This window comes from Marmota monax, unplaced genomic scaffold (assembly GCF_021218885.2).
Source record: "Marmota monax isolate L192 unplaced genomic scaffold, Marmota_monax_Labrador192_F-V1.1 WCK01_AAM20220418_F8-fsc00012, whole genome shotgun sequence".
NCBI lineage: Eukaryota > Metazoa > Chordata > Mammalia > Rodentia > Sciuridae > Marmota > Marmota monax.
Genome location: NW_026695227.1, coordinates 18,302,310 through 18,315,150, shown reverse-complemented (window position 1 = coordinate 18,315,150; position 12,841 = coordinate 18,302,310). Strand labels below are relative to the sequence as shown.

Genomic DNA, 12,841 nt, shown 5'->3' with positions numbered 1-12,841 from the left:
CCTTTTCCTCAGGAGTTCATGGAACTTTTTCCAAAATGTACCATATTCTAGGTCAAAAGTAAATCTTAGCAAATAAAAAAGCTGATATGATTCCATGCATCCTATCTGATCATAATGAAATAAAACCATAAATCAACAGCAAGAAAAATAATAGAACCCACATAAATATATAAAGGTCGAACAATATTTTCTTAAATGAAGACTGGATCAAAGAAGAAATAAGAATAGAAATCAAGAAATTTTTAGAAATGAATGAGAACAGAAATACAACATATCAAAACCTCTGGGACAGAACACCAGACAGAATGAAGGGATGCAACAGAGACAGACCAACATGAGCTTGCCTACAAGAAGAAGATGAAAAGGCAGAATGATTCAGTTAAGAGAAAGCATCAAGATGATGGGCTTTTGGCTGCCACCTACAAGCAGGGGAACTTGGAGATCATGCAACAGAAACAGAAACAGGCAAAGAAGAAGAAGGAACCCAAGTAGCTTTGTGGCTTTGTGTCCAACTCTCTTCCCTTTGCTTGTGTAGCTGGAGTCAGTCCCACCATGCTCACATTTCCTTCTATAGTGCTCACAGACCCCAGCACTGATGGCATTCCCTTTGCTCTGAGTCTGCAGAGGGTCCCTTTTGTGCTTCTTTACCCTCAGGTAGCCTTTCTCCCTCTGGGCTACTCCTGGGGTTGAGGAGGTTACCCCTTCCCAGTGTTTTTTATTTCTGTGGGGTACAACCCAAAGTATTAAAAGTACCTTGTCATTAAAATATATGTGTATGGGGCTGGGATGTGGCTCAAGCGGTAGCGCGCTCGCCTGGCATGCGTGGGGCTCTGGGTTTGATCCTCAGCACTACATAAAAATAAAAAAATAAAGATGTTGTGTCCGCTGAGAACTAAAAAATAAATAAATAAAAATATATTTGTATGTGTGTATGTACGTCTATATATCTATATATCTATATCTATCTATCTATCTATCTATATATATATATATATATATATATAATACTGGGCAATTTATGAAAAGAGTTCTAAGAGGAAAATTTACAGCACTGAGTGCCTACATTAAAAAAAAATAGATCCCAAATAAATAAGCTTATGCTCCACCTGAAGGCCTTAGAAAAAGAGGAACAAAATAATTCCAAAATCAGTAGAAGACAGAAAATAATTAAGAACAGAGCCAAAATTAGTAAAATTGAAAATTTAAAAAAAAAATTCAGAATCAATGCTATGAAGAGTTGGTTCTTCAAAAAGATAAATAAGATTGATAAACCCTTAGCCAAACTAACCAAAAGAAAGATGAACCCAAATCAATAAAATTAGAGATGAAAAAGGAGAGATCACCATAGACCGTTCTGAAATCCAGAGGATCATCAGAACCTATTTTGAAAATTGATACTCCAAAACAATGAAAAATCTGGAAGACATTGGCAAATTTCTAGACATATGTGACCTACCCATATTGAATCAGGAATATATAGAGAACCTGAACAGACCAATATCAAGTAACAAAACTGAAACAGGAATTAAAAGCCTTCCACAAAAGGAAAACCCAGGATCAGACAGATTCTCATATGAGTTCTACCAAACTGTTAAAGAAGAACTAACAAATTCTCAAATTATTCCATAAAATTGAATTGGAGGGAACACTCCCAAATACATGAAGCTGGGATAATCCTGATACCAAAACAATACAAAGATGTCTCAAGGAAAGAAAACTGCAGTATCCCTGATGAACATAAGTGCAAAAATCCTTAGTAAAATATTAGCCAACTACATTCAGAAGCACATCAAGAAGATGATACACCATAATCAAATGGGTTTTATTCCACGGGTGCAAGTTTGGTTCAGCATACACAAATCAATAAATGTAATTCAGCAATTAAACAATTAAGGACAAGAATCACATGATCATCTCAATAGATGCAGAAAAGGCTCTCAATAAAATCCAGCACCCATTCGTTTTGAAAATAGTGGAGAAGCTAGGAATAGAAGGAACTTATCTCAAAATCATAAAAGCTATTTATGTCTGGACCTAACAGACATTTACAGAGTATTTATGACAAACCCAAAGTTAACATCACACTGAATGGAGAAAAACTAAAAATTTCCATGAAAGTCAGGAACAAAACAAAACTATTCACTCTCACCACTCCTATTCAATATAGTCCTTGAAATATTAGCCAGAACAATTAGGGAAGAGAAGGAAATCAAAGGGATTCAGATAGGAAAAGAAGTGGAGCTATCTCTGTTTGCTAATGACATGATCTTATATCTAGAAAAAACAAAAAACTCTACCACAAGACCTCTAGAGATTATAAATGAGTTTAGCAAAGTAGCAGGATATAGATCAATCCCCATAAATCAATAGCTTTCCTAATATTCTGACAGGGATTCAGCCAAGGAAGAAATCAGGAAAACTCTCCTAATCACAATAACCTAAAAAAAAAAGAAAGGAAGGAAGAAAGAAAGAAAGAAAGAAAAGAAAAAGTTGGAAATTAATCTAAGAAAGAAAGAAAGAAAGAGAGAGAGAGAGAAAGAAAGAAAGAAAGAAAGAAAGAAAGAAAGAAAGAAAGAAAGAAAGAAAAGAAAAGAAAAAGTTGGGAATTAATCTAACCAAGAAACTCTATAATAAAAAGTATAGAACATTGTGGGGAGCATGGATGGATTAGACAAACTCTAGATAGAGCAAAGGGAGGGAGGGGAAGAGAGAGGGCATGGGGCTAGGAAAGATAGTGGAATGAGATGGACATCATTACCCTAAGTACATGTATGAAGACATGAATGGTGTGAATATACTTTGCGTACAATCAGAGATATGAAAAATTGTGCTCTATATGTATAATATGAATTGTAATGCATTTTGCTGTCATACATAACAAATTAGAATAAAAAAAATTATAGAACACTGAAAAAATTGAAGAAGACCTTAGAGATCAAAAGACATCCCATGTTCTTGGATAGGCAGAATTAATATTGTCAAAAAGGCCATACTACAAAAAGCAATATACAGATTCAATGCAATCCCCATGAAAATATCAATGATACTCTTTACTGAACTAGAAAAAACAATTCTTAAATTCATTTGGAAGTAGAGAAACTAAATAGCCAATGCAATACTAAGAAAGAAAAACAAAGCAGAAGACATCACAATACCTGAGCTGAAAGTATACTATAGAACTGTAGTAACAAAAACGGCATGGGCTGGGTGCAGTGGTGCACAATTGTAATCCCAGCTGCTCTGAAGGCTGAGGCAGGAGGACCATGAGTTCAAAGCCAGCCTCAGCAATGGTGAGGTGCTAAGCAACTCAGTGAGACCCTGTCTCTAAATAAATTATACAAAATTGGGCTGGGTATGTGGCTCAGTAGTTAAGTGCCCCTGAGTTCAATCCCTGTACACCACCCACCCAAAGGAAAACAGCATTAGCATCAAAATAGACATGAAGACCAATGGAACAATATAGAAGAAAGAGAGACAAACCCTCATACTTACAGCTATCTGATACTTGAAAAAGGTGCAAAAATATATTTTGGAGAAAAGAAAGCCATTTTAACAAATGGCACTGAGAAAACTGGATAGCTAAATGTAGAAAAAAAGGGAAACTAGATCCTTATCTCTCACCCTGTACAAAACTCAAATCAAAATGGATCAAAGACCTAGGAATTAAACCAGAAACATTGAAACTGCTAGAAGAAAATATAAGGTCAACACTCCATCATGTTGCTGGTACTGACTTCCTTAACAATACCTGTAAAGTGTAGGAAATAAAACCAAGAATCAATAAGAGGGATGCCATCAAACTAAAAAGTTTGCGTACAGCAAAGGAAACAGTTAAGATCATGAAGAGAGAGCCTACAGAATGGGAGAAAATATTTGCCTTCTACTTCAATAGGGAGTTAATATCCAGAATATATAAAGAACTAAAAAAACTTAAGACACACACACACACCAAATAACCCAATCAATAAATGGGCAAAAAAAAATTAAACAGACGTTTCTCAAAAGAAGAAATACAAATGACCAACAAATATATGAAAAAAAAATGTTCAACATTTCTAGCAGTCAGGGAAATACAAATCAAAACTACACTAAGATTTCTACTTTTTTTTTTAAGTTGTAGATGGACACTACCTTTATTATTTTTTTTTAATGTGGTGCTAAAGATTGAACCCAGTGCCTCACATGTGCTAGGCAATCACTCTACCACTGAGCCACAACCCCAGCCCCCAAGCTTTCTATTTTACTCCATTTAGAATGGCAATGACAGAGAATACAAACAATAATAAATACTGGCAAGGATGTGGCGGCAAAAGTACACTTATACATTGCTAGTGGGAATGCAGACGAGTACAACCACACTGGAAAGCAGCGTGGAGTTTCCTCCAAAAAGGAGGGATGGATCCACCGATTGACCTAGCTATCCCACTCCTGGATATTTTCCCAAGAGAACAAAAATCGGTATACTACAGCAATACAGCCACCTCAATATTTATAGTAGCACAGTTCACAATAGTTGAATTATAGAATCAACCCAGATGCCCATCAACAGATGAATTGGTTAAGAAATAGTGATATATGCACACAATGGAGTTCTGTTCAGCCATAAGCAAGAACAAAATTATGGCATTTGCTGGTAAATGAATGGAAATGGAGAAAATCATGCTAAGTGAAATAAGCCAAACTTAGAAACTCAAAAGTCAAATGTTTTCACTTATATGTAGAAGCTAGATAAAAATAAAGGAAAGGAGAGGGCAAGATAGTACATTATAAAGATAAAGGGAAGATATGTAGTGTAAAATAAGCATGAGGCAAAGTAGAGCTGGACATGGAGGCACATGCCTGTAATCCCAGCGGCTACAGAGGCTGAGGCAGGGGAATAGTGAATTCAAAGCCAGGCTCAGCAACTTTGCAAGACCCTAAGCAACTCAGCAAGATGCTGTCACTAAATATAAATATAAAAAAGGATTGGGGATGTGGCTCAGTGTCAGTGGTCAATCTTCAGCAACTGATCCCCTCCCCCAGCAAAAAAAAAAAAAAAAAAAAGGAAAGAAAGGAATTAAAACAAGGTCCACAGAGAAGAAACTTGCTTTTGGCTAGGGTGAATGAATATACTTGTTTTTCACAGGGAACAAGGAAGAGGCAAGTTGAGTAGCAAGAGCAAAGAAAGTATGGGAGAAAATAAATAATGAGTTGACCAAGGTCTACAGGCCAGGTGCAGTAAATGAAGCATTCTCCTACCAAACCTTGAGTCTAAGCTGAAGTTTGGGACGGACCTGGTTTTGCCAATATAATGTGTAGGAAGTGATGTGATCTGAGCTCCAAAGCCCAGACTCAAAAGGCCTTGCACTCTCACGTATTGCTTTTTTGAAAGAAGGCATTATATATACATATATATATATATATATATATATATATATATATAAAATATATATATATATATATATATATATTAGTTGTAGTTTGACAGAATACTTTTATTTTATTTATTTATTTTTATGTGGTGTTGAGGATTGAATCCAGGACCTCACACATGCTAGGCAAGAGCTCTACCGCTGAGCCCTTGAAAGAAGGCCTTTTAAAGAAAGAAGTTACTTATAAAGGAATTCCTTATGAAGGACAATCCTCTCCCCCATTCTCCTTCCTCTGCTCTGCTGAGGTCAGATCATAGTCTTAAGGCAAAGTGGAGGGAAAGGGGAGGCAATGCAGAATGAATTCTTAAAACGTTGTGTTATGTACATATATAAATATACTATGGGGAATTTCACCTTTATGTATAAGTAAAAAGAGCCAATCAAATATGAATAAATGGATGAGCCAAAGGAAGTCTATCAGAGTAGAGGAAGGAGAATGGGGCAGGAGGGAGGACAAGAGGGAAAAGGGGAATTGTGAAATGTAATCAAATTTCATGCATGTGTGAGTTTTCTGGCATGAGTCCAACCACTATATATCACTATAAAGTTCTAATGAACAAAAAGGGGGTGGGGGGAGAATATTAAGCATCATTAAAAGGCTTGCCATAAAATTAAATAGTAAATTATTAAAGTCAAACCCATTTTCGATTCATAAAAACAAGACAAAGAAAGGACACATATTCCTCTCTAGAGCCTCTAGAAGGATTGCAACCCTTCCAACCCCTTGACTTTAGCCCAGTGACTGTGTCAGGCTTCTAGTCTACCAATACCAAAAACAATAAATGGGTGGTGTTTTAAATTTATAATTATTTATTATAGCAGCAATAGAAAACTAATACATTATATTAAGTGTGATGTAAAGTCTTTATATAGCATAACAAAATTATGAGTGGTCATGTGAAATTGCTTCTTAGTGCCAGAGTCCTCTAGTTTTTATTTTTTATTTAATTTCTTTCTTTTCTTTTTTTTTTTTTTGTTGTTGTTGGGGCGTAGGGAGAGTTGCTGGGGATTGAACCCAGGGTCTTGGGCATACTAGGCAATCACTCTACCGCTGAGCTATATCCCCAGCCCTCTAGTTTTTAAATAGATGCCAAGCAAAAAGATCCCAAGCAGGGGATATAGCTTATTTACCTAGCATATTCAAGTCCTAGCACCACAAAAGGGGGAGGGGGCAGTCATAACTCTTTTATAGAGTTTTTAAAAATCCCCACAAACCTAGGAGAAGGCTGATATTTTTATTGCGTGGGAGCAAATACTGCTGGCTTTAACCCTGTTTAATAGCTCAGTGACACCTTGCTTTAGTTAACACATCCCAGTAACAGAAAATGAACCTCTGTAAGCCATGCTTCTAAGGTTGCCTTTCCACATACTCCTTCTTCAGTAACAATATTTCCTAGAGCAAACTCTTCCCATAAGCCCTCTATTGTACTCTTTTTATGATTAAATCATACTCCATGTTATTAATCTACCATATTTTGTTTACTCACTTGTCAGCTGATGACATTTGGGTTGTTTCCATTTTTTTAAATATTTTTTTTAGTGGTAGTTGAACACAATATCTTTATTTTATTTTTTATGTGGTGCTGAGGATTGAACCCAGTGCCCCGCACATGCTAGTCGAGCGCTCTACCACTGAGCTACAGCCCCATTTCCATTTTTTGATTGTCATAAATAATGCTGCTGTGAACACTTTTGTACAGATGTTTATGTTATCATGTTTTCAGTTCTATAAGAAATATAGGTTGGCCATCACATAGCAACTCTAGAGTTCTGCTATTGTTATTGTTTAACATAGATGTGCTCTACCACTGAGCTACATCCTCAGTCCTTTTTAAATTTTTTGAGACAGGATCTGGATAAATTTCCCAGGCCAGCCTTGAACTTCAGATCCTCCTGCCTCAGCCTCCCTGGTAGCTGGTTTTACCATGTGCACCATGTGCCTGGTTCCTAGCAACTCTTGGTTTAATGTCTGAGACATCTATTCTTGTGTTTATTTTCTGCAGCAGTTATACTGTTTTTTTTTTTTTAAATATTTATTTATTTTTTAGTTCTCAGCGGACACAACATCTTTGTTTATATGTGGTGCCGGGGATCGAACCCGGGCCGCACGCATGCCAGGCAAGCATGCTACCGCTTGAGCCACATCCCCAGCCCCAGTTATACTCTTTTGTATTTCCACCAGCAATGTATGAAGGCTTCTGTTTTTCCACAGCCTCAACATGTTATTATCTTCATGGTGGGGAGGCAGGGTGTACCAGAGATAAAATCCAGGGGTACTTAACCACTAAGACATATCCCCAGCCCTTTTTGTTTTTTACTTTGAGACAGAGTCTCACTAATTTGCTTATAGCCTTGCTCAAGTTGCTGAAGTTGACCTTGAATTTTTGATCCTAGTGCCTCAGCCTCCCAAGTTGCTGGGATTACAAATGTGCACCACCACACCTGGCTACATGTTATTACTGTGTGTGTGTGTGTGTGTGTCAGAGAGAGAGAGAGAGAGAGAGAGAGAGAGAGAGAAACCAGAACTCTTTATGTTGCCCAGGCCATTATCAAGTTCCTGGGCTCAAGTAATCCTCCTATTTTAGCCTCTTAAGTAGCTGGGACTGTAGGCAGGAGCCACTGCACTCCTTGGGCATGCTAAGCACCCTGCAGTTGAACTACAACGCAGACCTCATTTTGATTTGTGCTTCCCTAATGACTAGAGGTATTGAGCATCTTTTTCACATACTTATTGATCATTTGTGTACAGTCTTTGGAGAAATGCCTATTCAAATATTTTGTTTATTTTTTATTAGGATTCTTTTATTGCTGTGTTGCTACACGAGTTCTCTATATATCTAGATACAAAGTCCTTATCAGATATATGAGTTTAAATGCATTATCCCATTCTGTAGGTTGTCTTTGTACTTTCTGATAGTGTCCTTTAAAACACAAAAGTGTTTTTGAATTTTGAAGTTCAATTTATTTTGTGTTGCTAATGCTTCATCATATTTAAGAAACCATTGCCTAATTCAAGGTCACAAAGATTTACATCTATGTTTTCTTATAAAAGTTTTAGAATTTTAGTTCTATGTTTAGGTCTTGATCCATTTTGAGTTAATTTTTTTTTTTTTTTAATATGGACAGTACTCAGGTTCCAAATTCATTCTTTTGTATGTAGATATCCAGTTGGGCCAAAACCACTTGTTGAAAGATTATTCTTTGCCCGATTTAATTGTCTTGACACCATCAATTGGCATTGGCATACCATATAATTTTATTTCTCGACTCTCAATTCATTCCCTTCTACTATATTTCTATTTTCATGCCATTACTACAGACTTGATTACAAGACTGAAAGGAAGTTTTGAAATAGGAAAGTATGAGTCCTACGAACTGGAACTTCTTTTTTCAAATACCCTTTGGCCATTCAGGGGCAACTGCAATTCTATACCAACTTCAGGATCAGTTTTTCCATTTCTGCCAAAGCAGGAGGGGAAGACCAACTGGAATTTTGATAGGGCTTATACTAAATCTGTACATTAATTAGGAAAATATTGAATTTTAACAATCTTAGGTATTTTAATGTATGAATATAGATGTCTTTTCAATTAAATACTCTTTAAAATTGTTTTCATTTGAGTTTTTTCAGTATGAGTCCTCCACTTCTTTTATTTAATATATTCCAAAGTATTGTTATTATTATTTTAATGCAGCAGTGGGGATTGAGCCCAGTGTACTGTTCCACTGAACTACATTACCAGCCCCCATTTTTTTAATGTTTATTTTTTAGTTTTAAGTTGACACAATATCTTTATTTTATATTCATGTTGTACTGAAGGATCAAACCTAGAGCCTCTTGCATAGTCAAGCACTCTACTACCGAGCCACAACCCCAAACCCCATCCTCATTTTTTTGCAATAGCAGACATCTTTGGCTTGTTTCCAACAATTTTTAATTTCTAATTTTTCTCAGAATATAAAAATAATTGTAGTAGATAAGGAAAAAATTAGTGATTATAGCAGTCATTAATTTTTAAAAACTTTTGTTAATGGAAGTATTTCTAAAATTTTACTACTGTGTATAAACTTAAGGTTAAAATATATTTGTGTTTAGGAAGTTTCTTCTGTTCTTATTATCTTATGGATTTTTTTGATTCAAAGTTAATTATTTTTGTGATGCTGGGGATTGAACACAGGATCTTGTGCAGCTAGGCAAGTGCTCTCTACAACTGAGCTATATATTCCATGATCCAAAATTAGATGTTAAAAGTTTTTATCAAATTATTTTTCAATCTATAGAATTTATAATCTTTAGATCTATTCATAAAATAGATGGCCTAATATTTAATAGTCTTTTTATTCCTGAAATAAACTCCATTTTGTTATTATTTTATAGTTTTACAGGATTATTTTTCTTAACACTTTATTTAGCATTATTTCATCTATATTTATAAGTGAGGCTGAGTGTGGTTCACGCCTGTAATCCCAAACTCTCTGGAGGCCAAGACAGGAGGATCACAAGTTTGGGGCTAGCCTGGGCAACTCAGTCAGATCCTGTCTCAAAATAAAAAGGGCTAGCTCAGTGGTAAAGTGCTGTGACCAGCAGAGCAACAACAAAAGATCACAAGGAGAGGTAGAACTTTGAGAAAAATACAGTCATTTTTTAAGCAAAGCTGGGGCCAGGTGGGACATTGTCCTCTGATGGAAGAACAATGTCCCAGAACTAGCTCTGTATATTTATTGTGTAGGGTCTCATAATCAGGAAGTTTAACTACAGAAGCTTTGCAAATTGCTCAAGGCCTGTGATATCTCAAGAGGCTAGTTTGTGCACTAAAAAGTTACAATGTTAGGAATATCTTGGAGCCATCCTGCTGTACCCAGAAAACCCATTGTACTTGAACATTTGGTAACAGTTAGCATTAGAGCTGAGTGTCAAGACTGTTCACACATCCTTTCCTTTCGATAAGGAATGTTCCCAGGCTTGACTTTTGTCGACACCATGGGATTAGCCAATGACCATGGCTCATTTGCTCTCCACAGTAAAGCACCCCTGGGTTCAATCCCCAGTACTGGGGGGAGATATATATTATATATATACACATATATACACACACACACACACATACACATACACACACACACAACATGTATACATATATATTGTATATATATATATATGGTATATATATATGGTTTCTTCATAGAAAGAATTTAGACAGGCATTTTGTTTTTCTTTCTCTATGTGCTAGAAAAGCTTTAATAGCTTTGGAATCATCTGTTCCTTAAAGTTTCAGTATAAACACCTGTGAAACAACTTTTTCGTGGAATAGCTCTTCATACTTTCTTTTATGGTAAATGGTTGATTTAGATTTTCTATTTCTTTTAAAAGCAGTTCATATAAATTACACTTTATTTTAAAAGAACCTATTAGTCAGGTGTGGTAGTACATACCCATAATCTCAGCTTCTCAGGTGGCTGAGGCATTAGGATGGCAAGTTTGTAGCCAACCTGGACAACTTTGCAAGACCCTGGGTATTATTCAGCTTTGCTCACTATGACCAAAATACGTAACAAGAACAATTTAGAAGAGGAAATTTCCTTGGGCTCACAGTTTCAGAGGACTCCATTCATTATCTGTCAGCTCTAAGACATAACATCATAAGGGAGGGGTATAATTATGTGGGAAAATTACTATGTTCATGTCAGCTGGGAAGATAAGAGAGGAGGAAGAGGAGAAAGAGGAAGAGGAAGAAGAAGAGGAGGAGAATGAGAAAGAGGAAGAAGAAGAAGGGGAAAAGGAAGAAGAAGGAAAAAAGAGAAGGAGAGGGAGAGATATGAAGGGGCCAGGAACAGATAAGACTCTCCAAGTCTGTGCCCCCAGTGAGCACACTCCACCTGCCTACAATTATCACCCAGTAGTCTATTCAAACTATTAGTTCACCAAATGTATTAATCCATTGATTAGATTATAGCTCTCATATCATCTCACCTCTGACCATTGCTGCGTCATCTAACACATGAGTTTTGGGGGGTGGTTCCAGATCGAAACCATAACACCCTGCCTCAAAAAATGTAGTTTTAAAAAGGGCTGGAGATACAGCTCTGTGGTAGAATGTTTGCCAAGCATGTGCAAGTCCCTGTGTTCAATCCCCAGTACTACAAACAAAATAAAACAAAATCTATTTATTAGAATTTCTGAATTATTGCTTCAAGTATATTTTTACTTTTTTCAACAACTTAGTGTGGCCCTAACAATTTAGCAAGACCTTATCTCAAAAAGAAATGAAACAAGTTGGGGATGTGGCTCAGTAGTTAAACGCCCCTGGGCTTGATCCACACACAGTATCTACCCCCCAAAAAAGACTCCTTTAATTTAGTTAAAAGTCTATCTTTTTTATTTTTATGTAACCAGATTATTTGTTTAATGCTACCATTTTGTTGTTTCCTAATTATGTCTTTTCTGTTTTTATCTTTTTACTATCTATCTCTGTTTTCTTAGCTTTATTTTTCTGATCTTTAACACTATTTAGATGCTTATTCTGTATGTTTTCATTCATATGAGCTATCATAAAATTTTCTAGCTCCTTTATGATTTGTTCATCTGTGGATAAAACCTATTTTGGAATATTTATAGCACCAGATTCTAAGATCTGTTTATGTCAAACATATCCTAGAATATATGCAAATAGATCTGCTTAAAAATCAAAAGCACCTAAGCAGGCACTGATAGCCAATGACCGAGGTGGTCAAACTTGGCGCAACTTCAGTCTGCTCTAACAAGGGTGGCTAGGCTCTGGATATTAAGCAAACTCTCTGCCCTTGCTTGCTCTATCTCAGACCCAAACCGTGCCTGCCCCACATGCCTAACCACAAACTGAAATAAGCTGCCTTGTTCTTCCTGTTGTTGCAATATTTGACACAGTTGGTTAAGTTCAAGACTCTCCTTTGTAATTTTAGTTCAGCCCCTTCCTCTTTCCACAGCCACCGGTTTCAGGCCTCTGTATATAAATGTTTTGCTTGCCTATCTCTTCCCTTAGATGTTTCTAGCTTAAGTTAGTGTCTCTCCCCACTGCAATAGTCTCCCTTAAGTAAGTTTTGTTTGTGTAAAGTTCAAACTTAGGCTTTTGCTTTGGTATCAGAAGAGTTGGAAGGACACTTTGATTCCTAGAGCTCCATTAATTGTTGGACTATAGTTTTGAGGCTAGTGACTTTTGCTTATTAAATAGTATATTCCTGCCCACGTCCCGTGAGGGCCATGGAATGGGTTGGCTGAGAAATAAAAGCTAAGAGAAATAAAACAGTGAAAAATACACAGAACACAGAAAGTAGTTTCAAAGGGGGGGGGAGGACAGGATGGGCAAGCTGATCAGAGGATCGAGCTTCTGACAAAATGGAACCTGCGCCTGCTTTATTTATACTGGGAAACATCAAAGGCCTTCTCCAAAATA

The 12,841-nt window shown here is 36.5% G+C and overlaps 1 protein-coding gene across 1 annotated transcript; it reads left to right on the top strand.

The window, feature by feature from the left end:
- Positions 1–333: 333 nt before the first annotated feature.
- LOC124086930 (small EDRK-rich factor 2-like) lies at positions 334–492 on the top strand. The gene has a single exon (XM_046435429.1). It carries the CDS (start codon positions 358–360, stop codon positions 490–492), a length of 135 nt encoding a protein of 44 aa, XP_046291385.1. The 5' UTR covers positions 334–357.
- Positions 493–12,841: the final 12,349 nt, after the last annotated feature.

Excerpts from the sequence above, each read along its gene's own strand:
- LOC124086930 (XM_046435429.1), top strand. The coding sequence starts at position 358 with ATGAAAAGGCAGAATGATTCAGTTAAGAGAAAGCATCAAGATGATGGG.